A 26,420-nucleotide genomic window follows, 5' to 3' on the forward strand; every position below is an offset into this window, starting at 1 on the left:
CTTCACCGATGTTCATTTTAACAAGACCAGTGTCCTTGTCCAGAGACGGGTCTCCTGATAACAGGTCCAAAGTGCAGGAGAAGCTTCTACACCCTAAATTCTCAGGAACATCCTGGCTGTACTTCCTTCAAGAGAGATTTGTTTGTTCTTTTGACAGTCCATGGTGCTTACCTGTGAGTCTCTCATACTGTGGTGACTTGCATATTGCTGTGATGCTGGAAGCTAGTCACCAGTATTTCAAATACCAGGAGGGCCACCAAACGTGGAAAACTTTCAGTGGGATTTCCAGACTAAGAACAGATGACACAAAAGGTGAACCCTTCATTTGCAGACAGGGCACGACTCAAAGGAGAAAAACCTTCTATGAATAATCAGAACTTGAGAATGTACCAAGTCTGAATCTAGGAAAACGGAAAATCACCCAAGATGAAATGGAATGCATGAAGATCCACATTTCTAGGCATTAGTGGGCTGGCATTGGCCATTCTGAATCAGAAAGTCAATGACAAACTCTTGAGGAACAATGTAGTCATCATCAAAATGGACATTTCAAGATCTGTCTTAAAGAACAACATTGTCTGTGACTGGATAAACATTGTCTGTATAGGAAATCTAGTTAATACAACTATCATTCAAATTTATGCTCCAATTGAAGAATTCATTTTCAGATCATTAACACTATTGAAATTAAACTAATTATAGTGAAGGACACCCATATCTTGGTACTCCTTAAGTATGGTGATATATAAGGGGGTACACCCCCCAAAATGGATTTTCTTTGTCAAAGCTATGTTTTTAAATATTTTTACAAAACAACCTTATCACCTTCAAAGTACTCCCCATTAAATTACACATTTGTCAAATCTGTGATTCCATTCTTGGAAACATTTTTCAAACTCATCTGGATGGCTGACAGCATCTCTTCTATGTCATCAAATCGCTGACCTTTCATGTCCCTCTTCATTTACAGAAATTAAAAGAAGTCACATGGAGTGAGGTCAGGTGAGTTAGGTGCATGGGACAAGATAGCGATGCTGTTTTTTACCCAAAACTAGAGCACTGAGATGGCCTCATGAGCAGGTGCATTGTTCTGTCACAAAACCAGTCTCCCGCCTGCCACAAATCAGGCCTTTTTTTGTTGCACACTGTTACACAATCTTTGCACAACCTCTAAACAGAAAGCTTGATTAACAGTCTGACCTGGTGGAATGAACTCCAAATCCCCCTCACATATAAAACAAAACAAAAACAAAAATGAGCATCGTCTTGATCTTTGATTTTGCTTAATGGGTTTTTTTTTGGGGGGGGGGTCGAGGTGACAATGGCATCTTCCGCTGGCTTGATGTTTGCCTTCAAGGTCCTAAGAATAGCACCATGCCGCATCACCAGTAATGATCTTGGGGGTGGGGGTAGGGAGTGACCCGGGTCACTTTTGAGTTGTTCTCTCAAAGCCTGGCATGTTTCTATTCCATGTCCTTTTTCCTGGTCAGTCAGAACTTGAGGCAAAGCTGAAGCAACCCTTCTCATTCCCAAATCTTCTGTCAAAACTCCCTGAACCGAGCTCCAAGACAGTCCGGATAACGTCCCCATCTTTCAACGGTCCATCATCAGTCTTTGAGCACAAGTGCACACATTTTGTCAACATTTTGGTTCCTTCAGGAAGTTGACAGACGTCCAGAATGAGGTTTGTCATCAATCAACATTTCACCTTTTTTGGAATGAGAAAACCTCTTATCCCCGTGAGTTTTATCCATAGAGTGGTCCTTGTAAGCTGTGTTCAACATCAACAGTTTCTGTGGCATTTTTTTCCTGAGCAGGAAACAAATATTCACTGTGACCAGAGAAAACCTTCCCGGTAGATGCCAATGGGTGCACTTAGAGTGAGTTGCTTGATGTTGCCTACCAGGAAAACTGTGTACTATGAAAGCTCTCCCAGCGGAGCTTTTTTCCTGTGTTTGTTTTTGAGTATCCCCTCGTATAGGAATTATATTGCTGATAAATAAATTATACAAAATGTTTTTATGTATCTCATCAACATGGATATAACCCAGGTACCAAGTGAACCAATGATTAGTTTTATTTTCATTTTTCAAATCATTAAAAAATTATTAGCTAAAACAAACTTTATAACTATTCAATATTATGTTTTACATTTCACGTACAAGGGAGTTTCAAACAATTCCTGGAAACATTCCATCAGCTTTTAATTCAGTTTTTCCATGAGTTTATCAAAGCCCTGTATTTATTCTTGATATGCTTAAATGAAATGTTTCAAGAAAATCTAATAAAGATTCTGGGGCTGTATAGGCAATATTGTGTGCAAGAAACCACAAAATTTAAGCAATGCCATTACAAAGAAATAATTTACCTTGGAATATGCAAAATAAATGGGATGTGTTTTTTGACTTTAAAAAATCTGGTATGAGAGGCTGCTGATTTGGAGAGTTTCCTTAGCAAGGCGGTTCTCAAATAGTGGGGGAAGTCTTTGGAAGTACAGTTACCTCAGGACGTGGTTCTCCTCTGCGTACTGCCAACTTTGTTCAGGGTGACAGCTTACTGCAAATGGAGCAGAAACACCCTGTGAATGAACAAGTGGGCTCTGCCATCTACCTGGACTCAGCCAAGCCTTCTGCCTACCTCTGCCATCCACCGGAGGGGGATACTGTCTCTAGTTTGCCCCAGGGTGCCATAGAAGCCATTGGCAGACAGGCACAGTTATGGGGACTGAAGGATGTGGCAGGGAAACACATTTACTGTGCTGTCACTCAGTGCTGTGACGCCCGTCTCACTCAGGGAATCCCTCTAGGCCCAAGCAGAACCACCTGTGGGAGTTTCCGAGACTGTAAACTTTTATAGAAGTAGAAAGCCTCTTCTTTCTCCTGGGGAAAAGCTAGTAGTTTTGAACTGCCAACCTTCTGGTTAGCAACCCAATGTGGACGCATTAATATCAGGTACTTGTTTCTGGGTCAGTGTTTATCCTCGCATTCTACTTGCCAGAAGGCAAAGCAGGGTTAACTCTGACCCCGGATCCTGGTGGTCTGCTGGACAGTTCTCCAGCTGAGGCACCAAGAAACCTGTTCATACTCCTTCGTGTTTGGTCAAGACACCTGCCCGTAGCTTTCTCCTTTGTAAATATGGAGCTGCATAAGCATACCACGTCTTCTGTTGCCGATGTTACAGTTGCCCTCAAGTCAGCTCTGGGAAACTCATGTCAGTCTTTCAGAGCCCAATGGTGGCTACTGTGTCAACCCATCTTATTGCACTTCCCTTGTTTTCATGACCCTCTGTCAGCGGTTCTCAACCCGTGGGTCGCGACCCCTTTGGGGGGGTCAGACAACTCTTTCACAGGGGTTACCCGATTCATAACAGTAGCAAAATGACAGTGATGAAGTAGCAACGGACATGATGTTATGGTTGGGGGGTCACCACACATGAGGCACTGTATGAAAGGGTCCTGGCATGAGGAAGGTTGAGAACCACTGCTCTATCTACTCTTATCTAGCGGTATGTCTTTCCGGATGCTGTGCCCAAAGTCAGGGAGCTGGAGTCTCACTGTTCTCACGTTAAAGGAGTCTTCAGGGTATAATGTTACTTTTAGCGCCTGCGTGTTGTGATTCTACTTTCAAGATACTTCCGTGTGCAAAGTAAAAGGAAGTACTAGGTTTATTTTAAGGAGTTCTTACTTTTCCCTCTTTATGCCAACACATCCCTCCTTCCCACTGCCCCAGCCCCCCATCGCCATCACGGCTACCACCAAACCGGACAAGCAGAGTTCCTCCATAGTAAACAATGATTCTGCCTGTGTCCGGCCGAGCAGACCACCCCTCATGCTGGGGCAGAGGTGGCTTTGGGGAGGACAATCCATCCTCTAAAGCAGGGTGTCTCTGGGCAGCATCTCAGGTTGATTGAGCACTTGGGTTGGTGGCCACATGGCACTTAGAAGGGCCAAGGTGGTAGACCCCGGCATGGAAGGGGGAGAAAACAGGACCAAAGGTATCTCTGCTCAGGACCGACCGGGTGCCGGCTTCGAACAGCTGCGCATGCTGTCTTCCTGTCTCTGGGCCTGGCATGGGCCCACGGAAATCCACGAGGTGTGTGCAATACTTAAGATTATTTTCGGCGAATGAGACGGAGCTATCCGTCTTAAGCCTATATGTAATATCAGACCCGCAATTACTGAGTCAGCCGGGCGCTCGGCAAAATGTGTTTCTGCTAATTAAACTTGATGCATTTGAATGGCTTTCTTTGGCGATACTGTCTGCCCCGAAACTGGTGAACAATCAAAGAAACCCCCTTTCCCCCTACCGAGGAGGCCCCAAACTGCAGATGGCCGCCCTGCCTGTGAAGCCCGGCCACAGAATCCGTCTTTTGTGCAGGCGAAAGGAGGTGATTTGAATGTTTGAACCCCCACAGGAAGCTTGTCTCAAAATGAACAATTCGCCAAATAAAGACTAATTAGGGCCTAAATTAATTAGAAGGTGTGGTTTGAAAGGATGTTGATGAGAAGAGTCTGTCATTTTAGACAAATGGAATAGAGCTAAATAAATTAGTGCTCATTAATATCTCATTGTTCTGCGAGCAGCTCTCTTTTATTGCATTCATTAGAAAGCGCCCCTTGAAATAAGCCTTGGCTGCCCATTATGGATGCAGCCCTCATTTCCCTATGCCTTGTACACAGCGCCTGCATTAAAGATATTTCAACAAATCCTCATGGCTTCAGCAAATTAATATTTATATTTTCTGGGTGTTCTGTTTTTCATCTGGAAAACAGGCCCTGAATGTTATTGACTTTTTTTGTCACTGAAGGCTCTGAAGCAAGCGTCACATCAAAAAACCGTGAACGCCAAGGGAAGGAAATGACAAAAAGCTAGGAAATGGGGCTGTCGAGGGTGGGCAGGCGAGGTAGGACAGGAAAAGTGAAATAAAAGCCTTCAAAGCATCCTGGATTAATACATTCTTTCCTCTCCACCTTTAAATTTGTATTTTTTCACGATCGGCTTAAAAAATTTCTTTTAATTTAAATAAACCATGCTTTACTGGTGCTTGTGAATTCTAATGGCTCCATGAGGACTTTTTCAAGCCGCGTTCCAAAGCCTCACTCCCGTGCATAATCAGAATGTATTGTAAGTATATGTACGGCGGGCTTCAGAAGCTTGTGGAAACATTCCAGTATCTTTTCATTTCATTTTCCCACCAATCTTTTGAAGCCCCCTCGTATAAGCATGTCTCTGCCCTCGGAGAGTGGAATGTCACTTTCTTTCTTTTCTCTCCTTCTGCTCTTATTACAGATGGACTGTTTGGAAGATGCCAGAGGATTCCAGCGATAGACAGATACCAATATGACGTTTCCCCTGCTGTCCAGAAGCATCTGAGAGCCACTTTGCAGAAGCTTTCCCATGCAGGTACCATGGATCCCAGGGCTTGGCAATCCTTAGGACACTCCTATGAAACTGGGTACTCAGCTAAGGATTGCCTTTCTCCTTAAATAGATCCACAGGGCTTCCTGGGGAAGCTTTAGAAGTGGCCTCTATCCTGAATCCTCTAGGCAAAGTTAGGTAGCACGTTGGCAGTTGGAAGTAACCTGTAACCAGAGTGTTTTATTTATGAAAGGTTTCCATGCTGGCTCTCCTGTTCCTGGGGTGGACGTTTGGCTGCCGCATGCTCTGCAGTTCTTTTAATGGTTTTTTTATATGAGAAAATCACCACTATCAAGTTGATTCCAACTTAACATGACCTTAAGGGACAGGGTAGAACTGGAGTATAACTTAAAAAAATAATTTTATTGGGGGCTCGTACAACTCTTATCACAATCCATACATCCGTCCATTGTGTCAAGCACATTTGGACATTTGTTGCCATCATCATTCTCAAAACACTTGCCTTCTACTTGAGCCATTAGTATCAGCTCCTCCCCCTTTCTACTCCACCTTCCCTTCCCCTCCTGGTATTGCTATTCTCATTATTGGTCCTGAGGGGCTTATCTGTCCTGGATTCCCTGTGTTTCCAGTTCCTATCTGCACCTGTGTACATCCTCTGGCCTAGCCAGATTTGTAAGGTAGAATTGAGATCATGATGGTTGTTGGGGAGGTGGGGGGAGAGGTTATAGCATTAAAGAACTAGAGTAAAGTTGTATGTTCCATCCATGCTATATTGTACCCTGACTGGCTAGGCAGAAGCACACCAGCCCATGTGATCACAAGGTGTCGAAGGGATCAGGTACCAGGCATCAAAGAACTAAAAAACATATCATTATGGATGAGGGGAAGTGCGGAGTGGAGACCCAAAGCCCATCTGTAGGCAACTGGACATCCCCTTACAGAAGGGTGGCAGAGTATAATTCTTTATGGGAATAGAAAGCCTCTTGTCTTTCTCCTGAGGAGTGGCTGGTGGTTTTGAACTCTTGACCTTGTGAATAGCAGTTGGAATTGCCTATGTTGGCAGTGAGTTTGGAGGTATTTGTTTATTGATCTTTGAATATGAAGAAAGGACTCCTGGTAAGGCTGTCAGTTAGACCTGTTGCTGCTAACCATGAAGTTGTTTGTTCATACTATCCAAGCCACTCTTGTGGAGAAAGCTGAGGCTGTCTGCTCCCTCTGAGATTTATAAGTCCTAGATCAACTTGTGAGTTGGAATCAACTCAATGGCAGTGGGTTTGACTTTGGCTTTTGGGTTAATAGGAGAACCCTGCTGGTGATTGCTATAAGCAGTATGACCACATCCTGCTACAAGGTGGTCTGGAGGACAGGGATAGGTAGTAAGCCCAACAGAATCCAACTCAATCAAGGACTTTGAGAAAAATCAGTCTCAACCACATGCTGTCCCACAGAGTTTTGTTCCATGTATCATTTTGTGGCAGGAGATGCCTGGTCTGTCACAGGGGTGCTAGGAAGATGATTTTTTTCAAAAAAATAAAAATTGAGAGGGACAACTGCATCATCTAACTCAGAATTATTATGAACGATCATTGTTACTTAGGAGCCTGGTGGCTTAGTGGTGATGAGTTGGGCTGTTAATGCCAATTGTAGTAGTTTGAAACCACTTGCCATCCCAAGGTAGAAAGATGAGACATTCTACTTCCAGAAACAGCTATAGTGCTGGGAACTGACAGGGGCAGTTCTACCCTGCTCTATAGGATCACTAGGGGCTAGAATCCACTCAATGCCACTGAGTTTTCTCATAAAGTTATATCTCTTATTAGAGCAGATGCTTGGCAACAGAACAATCTGTGGGTGCAATGGAGTGGTTATAATGTAAAGTGGATAGGGAGGAAAACCTGCATGCTGTCTTGTGGAGAATTAAACCGTCCGGAATAAGAGAACAAGGCCGGGCCGTCAGGGAGTAGGAGAAGCTGAGAAACCTTGGATTACTTGCCTTCATATGCACTCTGGTGTCTCAGTGCTCATGGAGAAGGCTGCATTCAAATAAGGAGGTTCTAGGTAGAACAAGAACGTATGCTCAGTTCAAGTTTGGTAGTTCAAGTTTCAAATCCATCCAGAGGTGCCTTAAAACAAAGAAAAATAAAACAAAACAAAAACCCAGTGATCACCTACATCCCCCAAACATCAGCCTTTGAAAACTCTACGGAACATAATCGGTTTACTTTTCAAATAAACTTGGGAAACACAACTTATTCTGTTCCTTCTCTTGGAATTTTACAGTACGGATTAGCTTGTTCAAGGTATGGAGAATTTATGCAGTAAATACAATATGTTTCTGTAACTTCATTAATCTCAAACGCCTTGGATCCTGGCCCCCTTTCTCCCTGCCAAGTCATGGTAGCCGAATCCAACCAGAGAAGGAGGGCCTCTGGAGCTCGTGTATGAAGTGACCTTACCCTGCTGTGGAAGCTGGATAAGCTGCTGTTAGCTTCAGGTCTGTGGTGCAGGCCCTCAAGGATGACAGATGGATATACATTGGGGGAGATCAAGAAAAAGCTGATGAAGTGCAGGGCAGTGACAATGTGTGTGACTCCGAAGTGGCCGTGTCATCCCTTCTGCACTCATCTCCTCCAAATCCCCCCCCTCAAAAAACCCCACGAACCTATGTGGTGTCCCTAGTGAGAAGCATGCAGGCAAAATAAATTCTTGGAAATGTGGTTCACCCTCATCAAGTTGCTGTATTGCAAAGCCACAGCAGTCCACCCTTCAACAACTTAGCACACGTATATCTACTCAAGGCAGCCAGCTCTCCAAAGTAAGGCAGTGTTGAGACAGGTATCTGCCGAACGCATCACAGCTATCCTGAATGCAAACAAAAACATGCCAATCTTTTCTCCAAAAGAGAACACAATATTCATTTCCCCCCATCTTTGAAGAGTGTTTATCCTTGTTCTAGTAAGTGTTTATTCCTCTTTTTATATCCTGTACTTGGAATAATGAGCTATGAATTTAATGACTATGAGTGGCACGCCCAAGTAAGCTTTGGGCTGCTAGCTGCGTAGACTAGCCCAACCTCACGTGTCCCGTTGGAGAAAGATGAGGCTGCGTCCTCCATAGAGACGGAAAACCCTGGGCAGGGCTGCTCTGAGTAAGAATCAACCGGACGCCTGGGAAATTAAAAAATACATTCTTCATTAACACATTTTATTTAAGATTATAAGGAGATGAGAGAAGGGACTAAAGTAATTTGGTTCACATACATAAAACACATCAAAAGAACTGATACTCCTCCACTATTATGGTTTTGTTTATATACCTGGGTTTAGGTGGTCATTATACTTACTTTCTTCATGACCTAGTCTACCACTAGTCTATTCACACCCATCAAACGCATCCGTTCGTTGTGCTGCGTGCTTCGTGAGGTCTGGGCCACTGTAGCAGTCCCTCCGGAATGAGGCCTTGGTGATGTTCATGGACTCTAATCGCAAGAGCCCTAGACTATCCAACACACTTGGATCATGCTTCTCCTTCCCTCGGTAGTTAAGATGAGCCCTACAAGTACTGTACCTTTTTCTGCCTTATTGGAGATTGAGTGTTGGCCTCTGCTCGTGGTGCACGGGGCACTCCGCAGCAGTCAGTGGTAGCCAGGGGAGCCGTGGTGCACTCAAAGGCCATGCTTTGGAGTCTGTGTTAGTCTGGGTACTTTAGAGAAACAAATCCACGGAAACTCATGTGTAAGAGAGAGTTTTATGTAAAGGGTAAGTGCGCATCAAGAAAACATCCCAACCAAATGCTGCCCAAGCCCACAAGTCCAACATTATCCCATATGTCCAACATCAATCCACAAAGTCCTCCTCCATCTCACCAAACACACACTATGATGCCGACTGTAGGAGGAAAGCCGAATCAATGAACGTGTCAGCATCTCAGCTCTGGCAGGGGTCTCCACATGGCTGCTCCAGCACCCAGGGCTGCATCAGGGTAGGTCCATGTGGCTTCTCCTTGGGGATGTCTTGCAGGAAGTGAGCCTTGCCAGCTGAAGCAGAACTGCTAAGGCAGCTGCATCCTGATGTGACCATCACAAAGCAAGAGACCCAAGAACTAGAAAGGCGAGGCTCACTGAGCCATTTATCCCTCTGCCCTTCAATTAACACCACATGTGTTTATCGGCCACATTGGCACAATAAACGAATTACCTCAGAGTCCTTGCATAGCCTTTATTCCTGGGCAATGACAGTTGTGGCTACACAGGAAGCCTTACTGATATCCACAGAATCAGGTCCATGGGCCATCCTATATTATAGATTATTAAAATTCTACTTTAATGAGATCACCTGGGACAAAAATCTCTTCACATTCTGTAGTGGCTCAGAGAAGTCTACACATAGATCTCTTCCCCCAGCTTACTTTCCAAGTGTGCCCCTGTGTTAGGCAGGGTTCTCTAGAAAAACTGGACCAGGACACTTATGATTTTATATATAAATAAGAGGATAGGTTTCTACAGCGAGAAGGAATATAACAGTTAATTAGTCCACACAGCAGTACAAACAGTTCAGTTCAATTCACTTTTGTGGAACAGTTAATATACTAGAAGTCCTTCGACTCACATGGGCTTCTGGGTCCATGATCAAGAAAGCAGACAGCAGAGTCCTCCCTGGGAAAGGCAAGCAGAGTCTGCCCTCAGGCAACATGCAGCAGGGCTGGTCACCAACAGTCAGTGGCTCTGGAGATTAGCCAAGCAGGCCTGGATGGGATGTCGAATGCAAGCAATACAAGATGACAGGATCCACCAGCTTCAAGCTCCAGTGGTGGCAAAGCAGATCTCAAAGGAGCCTCAAACTCTAGCAACATGATCTACGGGCTAGCCTGGCCCACGGGTGCTGTATCTCACAGGTTGAGGCAGAGAACTTAGCTACAGCAGCAGCTCGATCACTCCAGCTTGCTACAATGCCAGAGAGCAAGAGAGATGGGGGCGGGCCTTGCAGAGTCATTTATCTCTTTGCCCTCCAATCAAATTGCAACCCGATTAACCCCACATGTTCCTATTGGCCAGGTTGGCACAATAAACCTATGACAGCACTTTACAAGTCCCTTTCCATCCAGCCCACACCATTATAGCCTATGGAACAGTGTAGACTCTAGGCCATCTCTCTTTGCAAGCAAGGTGAGCAGCAGTTTTACTACTTGAAGCTTTGCTTATAGTGAAGGATTATCTGCACTGCCGTCCTTCAGGACTGTGTCCAAGTGAGGTCTAGTGCTGCAACTGTATGATTTTGGGTGGTGTTGGCATATTATATAGAACCATTGATAAACCAAGTCTGCATCGGCAGGTCATAGGAGAGTCCCCATGAAGTCATATATGAAAGTTTATCTATAGAAGACTCATAGACATCTGTGCCATCTTAAGCCTATTTTTTATGCACTTCTGTTTGATTTTGCAGTTGTTGTAGATGTGCAATATAGGGCTCTATGGCTCACACAATACCTAGTTCAGAATAATGACCTCTGATCATATGGCAAACTGGGGGACCACTGTCAAGCATTCAGTCATTGCCCTAGTAGCAAACCAAAAATGGTTTCTTTAAAGTAGGGCAATTATCTTCATAGTATGTCACGTGCTTACATCACAGTTCCAAGAGTTTGTACCATAATTCATCTGTGGGGGTTAATCAGAGGTTCCAGACAGCATCTCTACCTGCCATTGAGACCCTTTGACATTTTATCAAGGTAGGTGTAGTAGCTGCTACTTCTTACTCAGTACGTGAAAGCAACATAATGTTTTTCATTGTTCTGGAGTATGCTTTGAAAAGAAAAAGTCATCGAGGAGCAGATATTCACATTAGGCTCAAGAATTCATGTCCCTCTGCTGATAGGTGCCTTTGAGTTGGCTCTGACTCATAGTCCAACTGTGTGGAACACAGTGAAACACTGCCTGGTCCTGGGCCGTCCTCACACCATTTATACTCACGCCTATGGTTGCAGCCCGGTGTCAATCCAGATCACTGGGGCCTTGCTTTCTATGGCTGCTCCTTTACTTTCCCAAGCATGTATCCTTTCCCAGAGATTGGTCTCTCCTGACAACCTGGCCAAAGTAGATGAGGCCAAGTGTTGCCATCCTCAAAACTAAGGAGCATTCTGACTTTACTTCCTGCGAGCAGACTTGCAGATTCTTCTAGTGCTCCATGATCCATTGTTCGGTATTCCTCCCAACACCAACTTAATTCAAATGCACCAGTTATTTTCCCATCTTCCATACTTAGCATCCAGATGTCACGTGCATATGAAGTGATTGAAAGGACCATGGCTTGGCGTAGACCCATCTTACTCCTCAAAGGGACACTTTTGTTCTTTAACTCTTTAAAGGAGTCTAGTGCTGAAGAACCGCCCACGCAATGCATTGTTTGCTTTCTTGACTGCTGCTTCCCTGCACACTGATTGTGCAACCAAAGGAAACAACATATCTGACCACTTCACTCTCCTTGATCATGATGCTATCAGTCCAGTTGTGAAGATTTGGTTCCCCTTTACGTTGAGTTGTAACTCATACTGAAGGCATGTGCCCTCTTCACTTCCAGCAAGGAAGGTTGTGTTACCTACGTATTGCAGGCTGCTCATGAGCCTTCCTCCAGTCCGGCTGCCATGTTCTTCTTCATATAGTCCAGCTTTACAGACTATTTGCTTAGTTAGTATACAACTTGAGTAAGTATCGTGAGTGGATACTACCATGAGGGATATGGTCTTGATTTAAAACCATACAGCGTCCAATTGTTCTGTTCAAATGACTGCCTGTAGGTCCACGTACAGGTTCACAAAGAGCACAGTTAAGTGGATTTTTGTATTTTTCTTCAGCTTCAGTCTGAGCTTGAATATGAATAATTGAAAGTCTTGTTACATAATTGATCCTTGGCTTTGTTTATGCTGATAGTATTAAGTGCTTCTATCATCACTTCCATAGGGTAGCCAATTTGATTTCCATCTATTCCATCTGGAAAGGCCCATATAGATAGTCTAGAGATATAGATATAGATATCATTGCTCTTACAAAATTCTATCATGTGATCCTGACTTTTGTTCATATTGCCAAAACCATATATTCCAGATACTAATCCTACTAATCCTTCCTCTTTGTTTCCAACTTTTGAATTCCAATCATCAGTAATTATCCATGTATCTTGATTACACGTTTAATCAATTTCAGAGTGAAGAAGTTTATAAAAATTTTTGATTTCTTCATCATTGATTTAGAGGTTGGTGCATAAATTTGAATTATCATTATATTTAATGTCATTCCCTGCAGGTATAAAGATGTTACTTTATCACAGATAGCATGGATTCTCAAGGTTGTTCTTGAAATTTCTTTTTGATGATAAATGTAATACCATTCCTCTTCAAGTTGCCATTCCTGACACAGTAGATTACATGGCATGATTTAAAATATCCAATCCTAGTCAATTTCTATTTGGATTTTTGTATGTTTCATTTCATATCCAATACTAGTCAATTTCTATTTTGATTTTTGTGTGTTTCATTTCATTTTGATGACTTCCAGTTTTACTAGATTTATATTTTGTACTTCCCACATTCGGATTATTCATGATGTTTACAATGATTTCTTCTCATTTTGACTTCCTTGATCCACAAATGAAGATCCTGACAGGTTTTCTCTATCCACATGATTCAAGTCGACGCTCCTTTTCTCCAGTCAAATTTTGAGTGCCTTCCAACCTGAAGGGCTCATCTTCTGCCACTAGATTGTACATAGGGTTGTCAGTGGCTGTCCCCCCCCCCCCCAGAAGTGGACAGCCTATTCCTTCTTCCTAGTCTGTCCTTAATCTGGTCCTTTACTGAAACCTGTTCACTGTGGGTGGCCCTCCCAGTAGTTGACATAGCAGTGGGAACACTTCCAGCATCACAACTCCAGGGAAGCTACCACACCGTAACAAACTGACAGATAAGTGGGGACTTCCCGAAAAGGAGAGTTGTATAAAAAGGCATAGGGCTGGGTATCTGCCCTCCTCTGACTTCACAAGCGGGATACAGAATCATCATCATCTGCATCAGCTCCTCAAGGCTGAAAACTATGAGACTGAGGTCAGATATACCACTACTCTCCACCCTTCCTTCCCGAGTCTGACACCAACCACCTCGCCACGGCACTCTGCTTCTTAGCTGGCCTTGAGAATTCATTCCATTGGACTCCCAGACTCATAGATACTACATAGGATAATGACATGTTGAAGGACATTAACAGGTTACAATTCAGGATCAGAAGTGCTCAGGGCATGGTTCTTCCACCAGGACAGCTTCTACTCAGCTGTGCCTCTCTGTGGTTCTCAGCCTCTCAGACAAGTGGCTGGCCGCTTGCTTTCTGCCTGTTCAAGCAATGTTACAAAGCTCTATTAAGGCAGTTGATAAATGTCTAACAGGTATGCCCTTTCCTCATAAACCCCATGCTATAGCTCCATGGGTCAGCAAGCCTAACTCCCCAGTTAAGATCTTGGGGGCACTCGCTGCAAAAGCAAGCCTCTTGCTTGAAGGTCCTCAGCTTTATTTACTCTGGGCTGTGAAGCCCACTTCTCCATCTTGTGCTGTGGCTCTTGGGTTCTGCTGCTGCCCGCCCTCTGCCTCATCGCTGGTGCTATAACCTTATATACTGAGAAGGCTTAATGCACAGGATCCAAAGGACATGCTCCAATATTGGGCCTTCTTTCATGATGGTGGTGAATCCCCTCACCTCTTGCTTCGAGGATGGCTCATTTTTACCCAACAGCATGGCAATATTGACCAGTCCTCAAGTTAAAAGTTTCAACAATTTCCCGGTCACAATGAACTCTGTTAACAGCCACTCACAACTGGATCTTATCATCTTATCTGCATCCTTTCTGCACCTTCTCTTATTCAGACTCATCAGGGAAAGCGTTGTAGTGGGAGTGACAAAGACTATGGCTCGAAGTGCCATGTGACATACGTTACTGTACTGCTTCTGTGAAGGTCTCCTGCTCACCTTACCTCCAGACAGCAGCCTGCTCTGATGAACATTAATGTAGCTGTGGAAGGGGAAAAGAGTGTACCAGGTGCTAGGGGATATATTGATTTCACCCAACAGGGAAACACATTTGGAACATAAGATGTGATGGAACTAGCCACTTGATTATGTCTACAGTAATCCACTGCCATTTTAAGATGTGTTTGTGTTCGACACAGGCCGGAAGGATGGAGCTCTGGTAGGTTTCACCACATCTGCCTCTTTCAAGTGCTTGATGACAGGGCACCTCTGCAGTTCATTCTGAAATGCAATCTTGCTTTAGGCTTACAGTTACCCCAGAGCTTTTTGAAGATACAGCGGCTCCTTCTTACCGGTTTACTTTCCACAGTCATGATGGCAGGAATAGCTCTTGGACTCTGCCAGCATTGTTATCTGACCTTACATGTCAACCACAGGCTAAAGCATGCAAGGATTGTATGCATGGCCCAGGACCAGCTCATGTTTCATTTTGTTGTACATAGAATTCCTTTGAGTTGAAACCAACTCAAGAGCACCTAATTACATGTCTAGTATTCTAATCTTCCTAAACCTGTAGATACTTTCTTTTATAGTCCACTCAAGAAGTTCTGGCATTTTGGCTTCACTGAGTGTGGGACACTTTGGGGTTCAGTGAACTAAGAAAGGAATTGGCTAGAGCCATTTCTAGCTGCTCAGTCTAAAAGCTGGAGGACTCTGTGCTTTACTGGGTTGATATCAATATGTGTTGGACTGATCTAATTTTTATTCCCACCTCTAGTCTGTAAGTTTGTTGCACTGTGGTGGCTTGTATGTTGCCATGATGCTGGAAGTGATGTCGCTGGTATTTCAAGTGCCAGATTTAGAACAATATCACTGATATCACACGCGTGCAGCACTTTGCAGAACAACAATTGCAGCAGTACGTTGACAGGGTCCATTCAGCACACTGACAAGTTTAAACTGGATTCAGAAGACCACATGGACCAAGGGATATCACTGCTGATGCCAGAGGAATCTTGACTGAAAGCAGAGAATATCGGAGAGCTGTTTGCTTGTGTATTTTTGACTGTGGATCTGAACAAACTCTAGATAGCTTTGAGCAGAATGGGAATTCCAGACCACTTCATTGTGCTCATGTGGAACTTGTACATGGATCATGAGGCAGGTGTGTGAACAGAACAAGGGAATTAACTGCCTGGTTTAAAATCAGAAAAGATATGTGTCAGGGTTGTATCTTCTCAACAGACTTATTCAATCTATATGCTGAGCAATTAATCAGAGAAACTGGCTTATATGAAGGAGAATGTGGCATCAGGATTGGAGGGAGGCTAATTAACAACCTGTGTTGTGCAGCTGTGCCTACCTTGCTTGCTGAAAGCCAGGGAGTCTTGAAGTACTTGTTGATGAAAATCAAGGATTGCAGCCTTCAATATGAATTATGACCCAATGTAAAAGAGACAAAAATCCTCACAACAAGACTATAGGTAACTTCATGATAAATGGAGCAAAGATTGAAGTTATCAAAAATTTTGTCTTGCTTGGATCCACAATCTATGCTCATGGATGCAGGGGTTAAGAGATCAAAGGATGCATTGCATTGGGTAAAAGTGCTTCAGAAGAGCCCTTTGGAGTATTGAAACACAAGGATGTTACTTTGAGGACAAAGGTGCACCTGACCCAATCCATAGTATTTTCAGTTTTCTCATGTGCATGTGAAAGTTCTACATTTAATAAAGAAGACTGAAGCGGAATCGATGCATTTGAATTGTGGTGCTGGAGAAGAATGTTGAAAGTACAAATAGATCTGTCTAGGAGGATGTATCACCAGAGAGCTCCTTAGACGTGAGAGTGGCAAGACTTCATCTTACATACTTGGGGCCTGTTGCTAGGAGAAACCAGTCCCTGGAGAAGGACATGACGGTGGGGAACGTAGAGGGCAGTAAAGGAGCAGAAGGCTCTCAAGGAGATGGGTTGACGCCACTGCGACAGTGATGAGGATGGCACAGCACCATGCAGCGTTGCAGCCTGTGATGCACAGGTGTTGCTCTGTGTCAGGATCGACTCGATGGCCCCTCACAACAGCAATTTTTATTCATTTCACTTTGATCCCACAACCTTATGATTGTTTCCTCGGGTTCCTGTTGATATAAATTGGCAAAATAAAGTGCGTCTTTTAGTGTATTCTGTTCAATCTCATAGGCCATCCTTTGTATCTCACCCTATGGTGCTTGCCAGCACTTGGGTCTCCTTTGAGGTGAAGATGCGATAAGAAATTTTGAGGGTAGGACGTGAGGAGAGCTGGCAGGGTCTTGCAAGGCAAGAATCTCAAAGGAGGAGGCCGTTAGAAGTACTTCAGGCAAAGGCAGAATAGCAGTTTCAGGTAGGAGAGAATGCCCTGCTTCTACTGGCAAATGAGGCTTAGTTGTAATTCAGAGACTTGAGGTGTTTAGCTTCATCGGAATCTTCTCCTATATCTCCATTCCAATTTTCAGGATCTCATTTCTTTCCAAACAATGCCCAAACTAGTAAAATAGACTCTGCTGGCATTTGGCACTAGACGCGCATTGTAAGTTTGATGTGGACTCTGGATCAGACTCTAGTTTTATTTTATTTTGAAGTAATTTTTATACATATATATATGATTTTATGGGATTGGCTAAAATTAAACATGGAGGCTAAGGATTTTAATACAGATTTAGCCATTATTTCAGAAGAGAAATCACCACAATTGAAAGTGGTGGTGCTGTTTTAATCGGGTCTTTGATGGTCACTTTAGAAGGCAATTCAGTAAGTAAACCGAGTTGTAGAACTTACCGATACACACAAGGATAATTAAAATGCCACATGTTCTACTTTTCCATAAGTCTGCATTTAAGGTATGGGATGAACTATCCATGGCGTTCATGGACTTCAAATGCTTGTGTTTCTAGCACCTGAGACTGAAGTAGAGATGCTGTCTCAAAAACACTTAGGTGACATGTAAAATAGCCTTAATAATAATACTAACAATAGTAATGGTAGCCATCACGTGTAGATAGTTACTGTGCCTCACACATTGTTCTAAATGCTTCACATCTATGTCTGTGTCTGCATTTAATCCCCACCATCATCTAGTGAGATAACTACTATTATTATCTTCCTTTTGGAGATGAGGGGAATAAGGCACGGAGAGAAAAAGTAAGGCCACACCACTAATACATAAAAGAACCACTTGACCTCCACAACCTAAGTACGTTGTCTGTGCTCTTAAGCACAGCCCTCTGAAGAGCTTGGAGATTGCATCAAATTGTTTCATGAAATGTGAAAAGTGGAGAACCAGCAATATTTGAAAGTGAATAAGTTAAATATATGACGTGTGATTTAAACTATATATGCCAATGTTCACTTACTATACATCGACTCATGGAGTAAATGAATTGGTTGACTGGAGGAGGCATGCCGTATAGCCATCCTGACAGCCAGTGTTTCCTAAGTGGATAAGACCCTTCTCTGTTAGTTTTCTCCTTGGGAAATGAGGACCTGCTGCATATTTGGAGCTGTGTTGAGTTTGAACCTAGACGTAGTGTAGTGTGCTTTCTAGATTTGCTAAGAGCTGAGGCTATATTATTTGCCTTAAAGCAAGCATACTCCTGGTTTTAGATTCATCCTCTCAATGGACACATCTCATCTTTGCTCCCCCCGGCATTGGAATGGAATGAAGAGAAGCTCCTTGTAGGAGCTCTATCAGGTTCCTGACTGCCTGTGCCTGCATCCAGGTGGAGAGGCTGCCACTTAGGTCAGTTATGTACAGTAGCCACTGCACCGTACACTTCACACTTGGTCATGTTTATTCACACTGATTTATTTTGACTGAAATGAGATTGAGACTCAGAATAATTAAGCCATTTGCCCTATGAGGAATGGGATTTGAACCTGACACTTGAGTCTTTGGGATCAGCTCCTCTTTTTTCCCCTCCCTCCCCTATGCTTGTGAACCCTTGATAAATAATAAATTATTATTATTTTCATATCTTACACCATCTGCTGTCTCCCCTAACCCATGTTTCTGTTGCTCATACCCCCGCCCCAGAGAGGGTGTTATATGTTGAACATTGCTATTGGTTCTCTCTTTCCCTCCGCTACCCTCATGGTATCACTACTCCCATTTCTGGTCCTGAGGGTTTATCTGTCCTGGATTCCATGTGTCAAGAGCTCTTATCTGTACCAGTGTACACACTCTGGTCTAGCCAGATTTGTAAGGCAGAACTGGGGTTATTATTGTGGAGGGGGGTGGCGGTGGAGAAAAAGCATAAAAGAGCCATAGGAATGTTAGTGCTTCATCAGTGCTATATTGCACCTGGCTGACTCCTTCCTTCCTTGTGACCCTACTGTGAGGGGATATCCACTTGTTTACAGATGGACTTTGGGTCTTCCTTCATGCCCCCCTCATTTGCATCGATACGGATGTTTGTTTGGCGTCTTCTGATGCCTGGCGCCTGATCCTGTCAACATTTTGTGATCACACAGGCTGGTGTGCATCTTCCATGGAGCACTTTTGCTTTTCTGCTAGATGGTCACTTGTTTATCTTCAAGCCTTTAAGACCCCAGATGCTATATCTTTTAATAACCAGGCACCATTAGCTTTCTTCACCACATTTGCTTATGCACCCATTCTGTCTTCAGTGATTGTGCGTAGAAGGTGAACATCACACAATGCCAAGTAATTAGAATAAAGTGTTCTTGTGCTGAGGTAGTACTTGAGTAGAGGCGTAATGTATTCTAGAGAAACAGAGTCGGTGGACAGTGAGATTATACATATATTTTCTTTTCTGATGCCATCATTTTATTCCCCAGAAAATCAATGTCACCCACAGTGAGAGATTAATTTCAAGAAATTAGTTCATGGAATCATGCAAGTGGACATTGGCCAAGTCCAAGAATTCTACAGCTTGAGTTCTAAAATCCATAGGTCAGGTAACAGGAAGAAAGCAGAGCTGGGACACTGATGGGGTGGGGAGGAAGTGAGTAGCTGAGAGCTCCCCAGAATATCTGTTTATATTGTGGAGGTACAATACACCCTACAGAAACAAACTTTGAAACCTATTGCTTGAATGCCTTGCATTAGATTACTTTATGGAACAACAACTAGACTTATGTTTGACCAAACCACGGGGATTTGTAGCCTCGCCACAATGACACATAGACTTAACTATTAGAAGCTCTAAACCTAACCCCGTCTAAGAGACATTTAAAAAAGACCAGACTAGACACAGACACACGCAAGGGAGGAGAGACCGCATGTAAGGATGCACCTGAAAGCAGTCAGAGAACCCCAAGAAATGCCGGAACTGCAGAGCCGAGGAGGCAAGGTGCATATCATTCTGCCCATATCCTGGTTTTAGATGCCTAGCCTCTCAAACTCTGAGAAAATAAATGGCTTATGGCCATTTTTATTATGTACCACCAGGTAATTAAGACACGTGTATGAAGTTTTTGTTTTTCACAATAAAAAAGCAAAACCAAACAAACTTCTCATGGAGCGGATTCTGATTCGCAGTGACTCCATGTCTCCTAGAAGCCCACTTCTCCGTTAGCTTTTCAGTGGCTGCAATCTTTATAGGAGGTAGATTGCCAACTCTTTCTTTGAAGGAGCCTCTGGGTGGTTTTGAACCACTAACTTCTCTGTTAGAAATTGAGCACAGACTGTATGTCACCCAAGCACATCTCCTTTTCACCATGATCTTCTGAAATACCAAGTATTGTCAATTCCCAATGGACACAGGTGGAAATGGAGCTCTGATGGGTAAAGCAGCTTGTCCAAGGCTAGTGCACAAGTTCAAGGCTATGACACTGAGTGGTGAGAATATGGGCTTGGCAGTTTGGACCTAGAGCTCACTCTCTCGACCTCGATGCAGCATGGCTTCTCATTTTATTTCAGAGTCGCTTCTCTTGTTCTTTTCTGACATAGAAGTTTCCCAAGCCTGGGTGCAGTAATGATTTCCTTTAGAAGAATTAATACCAGTCCAAAGGATTTGGAGATTTAAAAGTTCTCAAATGTCCAACTCTTCCAAGACGGTATTCAGTTCTATCCCCTGCCCACCCCCAAACTCCTTCTTTGAGTATATCCCCTCATATTCCTGGGTTCTGCCATTTACCACAATGCCCCACAGAAGTTCATGAAACTTTGAGGAAACATCTCATGTGTTTGTTGGTGGGCACTTTTTGGTCCTAAATTGGAAAGTCAGGAAGAGGCTTCAGAGCTGGAAAGCTGAAAGTATCCAAAAGTCAAAGTCGGGCTAAGTTCTATTAATCTCAGTCGAGATACAGAAGTCCCAAAGGGGTAGGCTTTGATGGTGATTTTTATATTTGGCTGAGCATTCCCCAGGGAAAAGAAAGGATTTCAGCCACACCCTCCAGTAAAATTAGGTCTAAGATATACCCCATTCCCATCCTGTAACAGTATCCCCTATGCCATAAACACAGAGGCTACAATCTACAATACATCACACGTAGGACTGTATCTAGAAGGGCCTTATAAAGCCACTGACTACATCTGGACCTTGTTTTAACAGCATTCACGGGAGCCAGTGTTAGTGCTTCCATATTTGTTTTCGATGAGGAGCTGTGGTGTGATGGAGGCAGGGGCTAAGATAGGAGCCTGTGTCAGGCTTCAGAACTGTGAGTCCGTGGCTTCAAAGTTGTCCTCCAGTGAGTTTCATCTTATCTGGGTTCTGCCAGCCAAAACTAGTTGTTCCACTCATGGTGACCCCCAGATGCCAGGCCCCCTGGGTTTCTCCAGGGTTAATGTTGTGCCTCTGGATAGACTCTAACCTCCAACTCTTCAGGTTGCTGCCCAGGCCACCAACTGTTTGCACCACCAGGCGCTCGTGGGTTTTGCAGTAGCTCATTTGCCTCATCTGCTCAATGTGAGGAATAAACCGAGGATGTAGTGATGATCATTACATATTTTACAACGATTTGTAAAGGGAGCTATTGTCATGCTTGCAATGGATTATATTGATAGGGTTTTCCTTCTAATCTGTGCTAGCTCAAGGGTTCACGGGCCCGCTCATTTTCAATGCAAAGGTCCCGCTTAATTGAAAACGATATTCTGAAGTCCCACCACCCACAAGCCTCCACTCTTCCAAGAGGTAAGGAGACCTGTTGTTTCCTGAAAATAATCATGATGAAGCTGATGATGGTGAGCATGTGGCATCCTGAGTCTCTTGGCAGATGTTTCCCTCTGAAGTCTTGGTCTTCATCAGATGCACTCCTGAAATCCCTCTTGCCCAAAGGCATGTGGTCCCCGTCAGGGCTCTGATTTGGGACATCTACCAGTGTCTTCATGATCCCTATCCCCCCTCCCCCGACTCAGATTCTGGGCATTTTGTCAGAAAAAGAAGACCTAAAGGGAGAGGCCTTATTGATTACTGTGCTTAGGTTCTTCACAAGGTCACTTTTCTAGCTCCTAACTGTGCTGTGAGCTCCCTACTGTTTTTTTCCTGTACGCCCTCACCCGAGGGAGGGCGGTGGTGGACGTTAGTGACTTGTTCCATCTCGGGGCTGACTTTGGGATGGGAGGCAGAGACAAAGCAGGTGAGGAAGGGACTTGTGGTGGCTTCGTGGGGGTGCAAGTTTATACCTTCCATAGTTCTGGGATCCTTCAGAAGCAGAAGAACTGACTTTCTCCCCATTTAATAAGATGTTTCAGTTAAGAAAATAAGAGCAGATCTCCTTCTAAACCCAAACAAAAAGCAAAACCAAAGAGTCAGCTAAATCAGAAGACATAGGGACACTAGTTGAGTCTATTGTGAGTACCTGCATTGGGCTTAAGGAGCCGTGGTCGCCCTGTGAGAGCAGAGAGTGAGAAGGAAGAGGCTTTTTGCTCCTGTAAAGATTCACACTCTCAGAAACTGTGAGAATGGACTCTGTGACAGTGGATAGGTATAGCAGGCTTTGTATATTTTATAATGCAATCCTTATATCATAGGGTGCGGAATAACTTCTTTGACCCAATTAATATTTTAAAACTTTATTTGAGGAGGAGGGTAAAATTCTAAATTGCACCAAGAATTTAGTTAAGGAAACATGATCAAAAGATGATAAATATATCAATATAGATATAATGCTTCCAAAGTAAGGATATTAATGGAATTAATTTTTGAGTGGAAGATTGAATGGGAATATACTGCATTACATTATATCTTTAGTGTATATTTGTTTTACTTTTAAATCTTAGAGTCTTACTTTTCTTTTTTAATCCCTTCAAATTGTGGTCTCTTGAGGAAAAGAGAGAAATGAAAAATAAATTTCTTAGTTAAATAGTGAACAGATAGGCTGATTTTTGTCAAATTCATGGTCAGATTCAGAAGTAGTAGGACACTTTCTCTGAATAAGGATCGGCATTGTTCATGGTTTTCTGAACATTCTCCTAGGACCTCATTTTGATCCGGAAGTAGGTATGGATGTAGTCTTATAGCTGTGCTCCAACAATTGCCCCCATGTCGTCTTCAAGACGAGTCCTGCTCTCTTAGTTGTTGCACGCTGGACTGCTAACTGCAAGGTCAGCAGTTTGAAACCCCGAGGCTTTCTCGTCCCATAAAGTCACAGCCTTAGAATCTCACGGGGCAGTTCTCCCTATCTTATAGGGTCCTTATGAGTTAGCATCAACTTGATGGCCGTGAGTTTGTTTTTGGTTTGGTGACTTAAAGGGTTACGGTGGGTCCGTGACAGAGGATTTGGGGTTCCACATGATTGTGTGGGGTTCGGATTCAGCTTGCTTCCTATTGGAGCTTTCTGCTCTAGATGGCCTTGTGGACCGAGGCTTGAATCCAAGGTTCCCGTGTTGTGGAATGAGATGAACGAGGTAATAGATATGCTCGGCAGCCCTGCACGTAGCACCTAGTGGACACCTGTAAATAGCAGCTTTCTCTTAGATGCTTTTCCTTAGAAGCTGCCTTTTAAAGTGTGATTATTTTATTTGCTTGTTGACGTTCCTTGGTGGTGACTCCATTCCAATTCAGGGCAACCCTCAGGTGTGACAGCATCCAACTGCTCAGCAGGGTTTTCTGGGCAGTCATTTGGACAGACAGGCTACCCGGCGCTTTTTCTTGTGATTGGAACCACCACCTGGAGGTTCACAGTTGAGGGCAAACCGTTTGCAGCACACAGAGATTTTATTTGCTTACTGTAATGTTCCTTAAGCTCATGGACACAGCAGATCTACTGCAAATAGCAAAAGAAGACATGCAAGATGGACTTTTAGAGAAAAGAGGTGGAAAAACATTCAGTGTTTCTCATTCCCCAATAAGCATAGCTGGTTTGAACCAAATCAATACTTTATTATTGGACTCACACACACCAGTGGCCTTGCACTCAAACATATCAACGCCGGGCAGTATGGTCTTCTGCTGTACATCAGGTGGCCAGAAGAATGAGCTGTCCCAATGCCAAGAAGAATGAGAGCATTGCTTTCTCCTCCTGTTAAATCTTGCGTTATTCCTGTGGTACATTTACTACAACTCATGAACAAACATTGACGTATTGTTATTAGCCAAAATGTATCATTTACATCAGCGCTCACTTCTTGTGTTCTAAAGCCTTATTGTTTTGACAGATACATTTTATTGTATCCCCACCACTATAGCATTTTGCCCCAAAGTTGGCACAACATAGTTTGCTCCTCACACTCCTGTTGCCCACCATTTTCAAAGGAATGGTGCTAGGGTCTTAGGTGATTCTACTTTGTCCATGTGAATGGATCAGGGGTGAATTTGTACCAAATGGCTTCCTTTTCTTTTAAAGGAAAACTCTGAGTTACAAATGGATTTCCTTTCACCACCCATTAGATCCAAAGCTTTCTGCTTATAGTCTCTCTCTTCTGGGTGCGCTGCTCTCTCTTAACCAGAGGATCTGAGGAAATACTCACTCTCAGGGAGCCCTGGTGGTATAATGGATTATGCATTAGGTGGTTGGCCCCAATCTCAGCAGTTCAAACCCCACCAGCTTCTCTGCAGTAGAAAGATGAGGCTTTTTACTCTGATAAAGATTTACCGTGTAGACCCCTACGGGGGCTGCTCTCCTCTCTCCCGTAGGGTCGCTGTGAGGCAGCGTCAACAGGATGGAACCCACCCTGAGGCACTGCTTCACAAGTGCCTGGTAATCTACTTTTGTCAAGATCATCCCTCAGAAAGCTCCAGGGAGCAATTCCGCTCTAACCATGGGGGGTCAAACGGCCCTTTCACAAGGGTCGCCCGATTCATAACAGTAGGAAAATTGCAGTAATGAAATAGCAACGAAAATAATTTTATGGTTGGGGGGGTCACCCACAAATTGAGGAACTATATTAAAGTGTCGCAGTGGTAGGAAGGTTGAGAACCCCCGATTTAGACTCAGGAACTAATTTTGACCATCATTCTTTTCCATTCAACTGGCAGATTAGAATTGGTAAAGGTGTCTACTGCCCCCACCCCCACCTCTCTTTCCCCCTCTCTCACTCTGAGTCCTTCTCTCTTCTCTCCAGGGCCCCTGGAGCAATGCCAGTAGGCAAGAGAGCAGGAACAGGAAGGAAACATGATTTCCAGGTGAACCACCTTCTGGGTTGGACCGTCCCCTGCCTCTGGTGAGGGGCAGTGACCTTAACTTTGACTCCGGACATGGAAGAGGGGCTCCCCTGAGAGTCACCAATACTTTGCCTTTCACGATCTGCCTCCTCCGAAGCTTTCCATGAGCCTCTCGTCTTTTTCACGTGTGCTGTAAAACTGTCACCTGAACTCTCTGGTGCTTGAGAGGCGGCTTCCTGAGGACAGGAAGTCATGCCTCAACAGTGAATGAACACAGCCGCACACCCAGCTTTGTGCCTTTCAGCCATCTTCTCAGAGGTGTAGGTTTTTGTTGAGAGTCAGCTCATGCTCCCTGGGCACCACGGTCCCATCAATACAAACACCTGCGGACTGAACAGCTAGACCGCTCTCTTCTAGCTCAGCCTGCCCCCCAAAGACTCACCTGCTTCTGACCAAGTAGAGCGCCTCCTAGGCTGTTGGTTTCTCAAGACCAGTGAGCAATCTTCTTGTTGATCCATGAGTCCTCTTTCATATGATGGGCACAGTACCCGGCAATGAGTCCTGGGAACCTACATTTTCAGTCAGTGGAGATAGTTCTGAGTAAGGAAGTAAGTGACAGCCCTACCCCTGAGAATGCCCCAGTTTGCTCACCATCATGCCTTTGAATCTGCTCTGAGGGCCCAATTGGCGGGCAGACGCTCATCGGCTGTTCCTGTAGTGGTGAGGCTGATTTTCACAGAAGCAGCAGAGCTATGTGATCATGGCACTGACACACATTTGAAAGGCTGGACACACTGGGGAACAGTTTAATTCCTGGAACACTTTGCCTTTTGCAGATGCCCTGGTGGGGGGAGCGTTAGGCTGATCCCTGCAAGACTGGATGTTCAAATTCACTAGCTCTTCAAGGGAGAAAGGTGAGCCTCTGCTCCTGTGAAGAATTACAGTCTCAGAGCAGTTCTACTCTGTCCTTTATGGTCTCTAGGAGGCTGCTGTAGTTTTGCCTGAGGTACTCCAATAGCAACCTATATTTACGCAAGAGCTGTGGAGGCCTACTGGTTACCTGCTGGGCTGCTCACGACAAGGTCAGCAGTTTGAAACCACCTGGCAATGCTTTCTACTGTAAACGGTTATACTCTCAGAAACCCATTGAGGCAGTTCTAGCCTGCTCTACAGGGTCATTATGAGTCAGAATCGATTAGATCACAGTGAGTTTGGTTTTGATTATTCTTATGAATGCTCCAAAGTGTATTCTCCTCAGTACCCAGTTATTGTGGCCTTTATTCTCCCCTACACACACACACACACACACACACACGCATGCATGGACACTTCTGGGCATGTATATATCCCCCCTATCACTATCTCCCCACCGTGCTGTGTAATCTGCCATGTTTATCCTGGTCATCTTAATGATCATTGCTTACTCCCTGCCTCCTATTTTTCTGTGGACACTAGAGATTTACCTTCAATCCTGCCTGGTTGGCTCATGGATAGCAC

At 44.1% G+C, this 26,420-nt stretch overlaps 1 protein-coding gene across 1 annotated transcript in view; it reads left to right on the plus strand.

Annotated features, from left to right (window-relative positions):
* Positions 1 to 3,929: 3,929 nt before the first annotated feature.
* The window catches only part of PTPRN2 (protein tyrosine phosphatase receptor type N2), a 1,071,863-nt gene continuing 1,049,372 nt past the window's right edge, over positions 3,930 to 26,420 (plus strand). The window contains exons 1-2 of the mRNA XM_075550901.1: positions 3,930 to 3,993; positions 5,289 to 5,402. Of these exons, the coding sequence (XP_075407016.1) occupies positions 3,930 to 3,993; positions 5,289 to 5,402 (178 nt within the window). The remainder of the gene's footprint in view (positions 3,994 to 5,288; positions 5,403 to 26,420) is intronic.

This window comes from Tenrec ecaudatus, chromosome 5, assembly GCF_050624435.1.
Source record: "Tenrec ecaudatus isolate mTenEca1 chromosome 5, mTenEca1.hap1, whole genome shotgun sequence".
Lineage (NCBI taxonomy): Eukaryota > Metazoa > Chordata > Mammalia > Afrosoricida > Tenrecidae > Tenrec > Tenrec ecaudatus.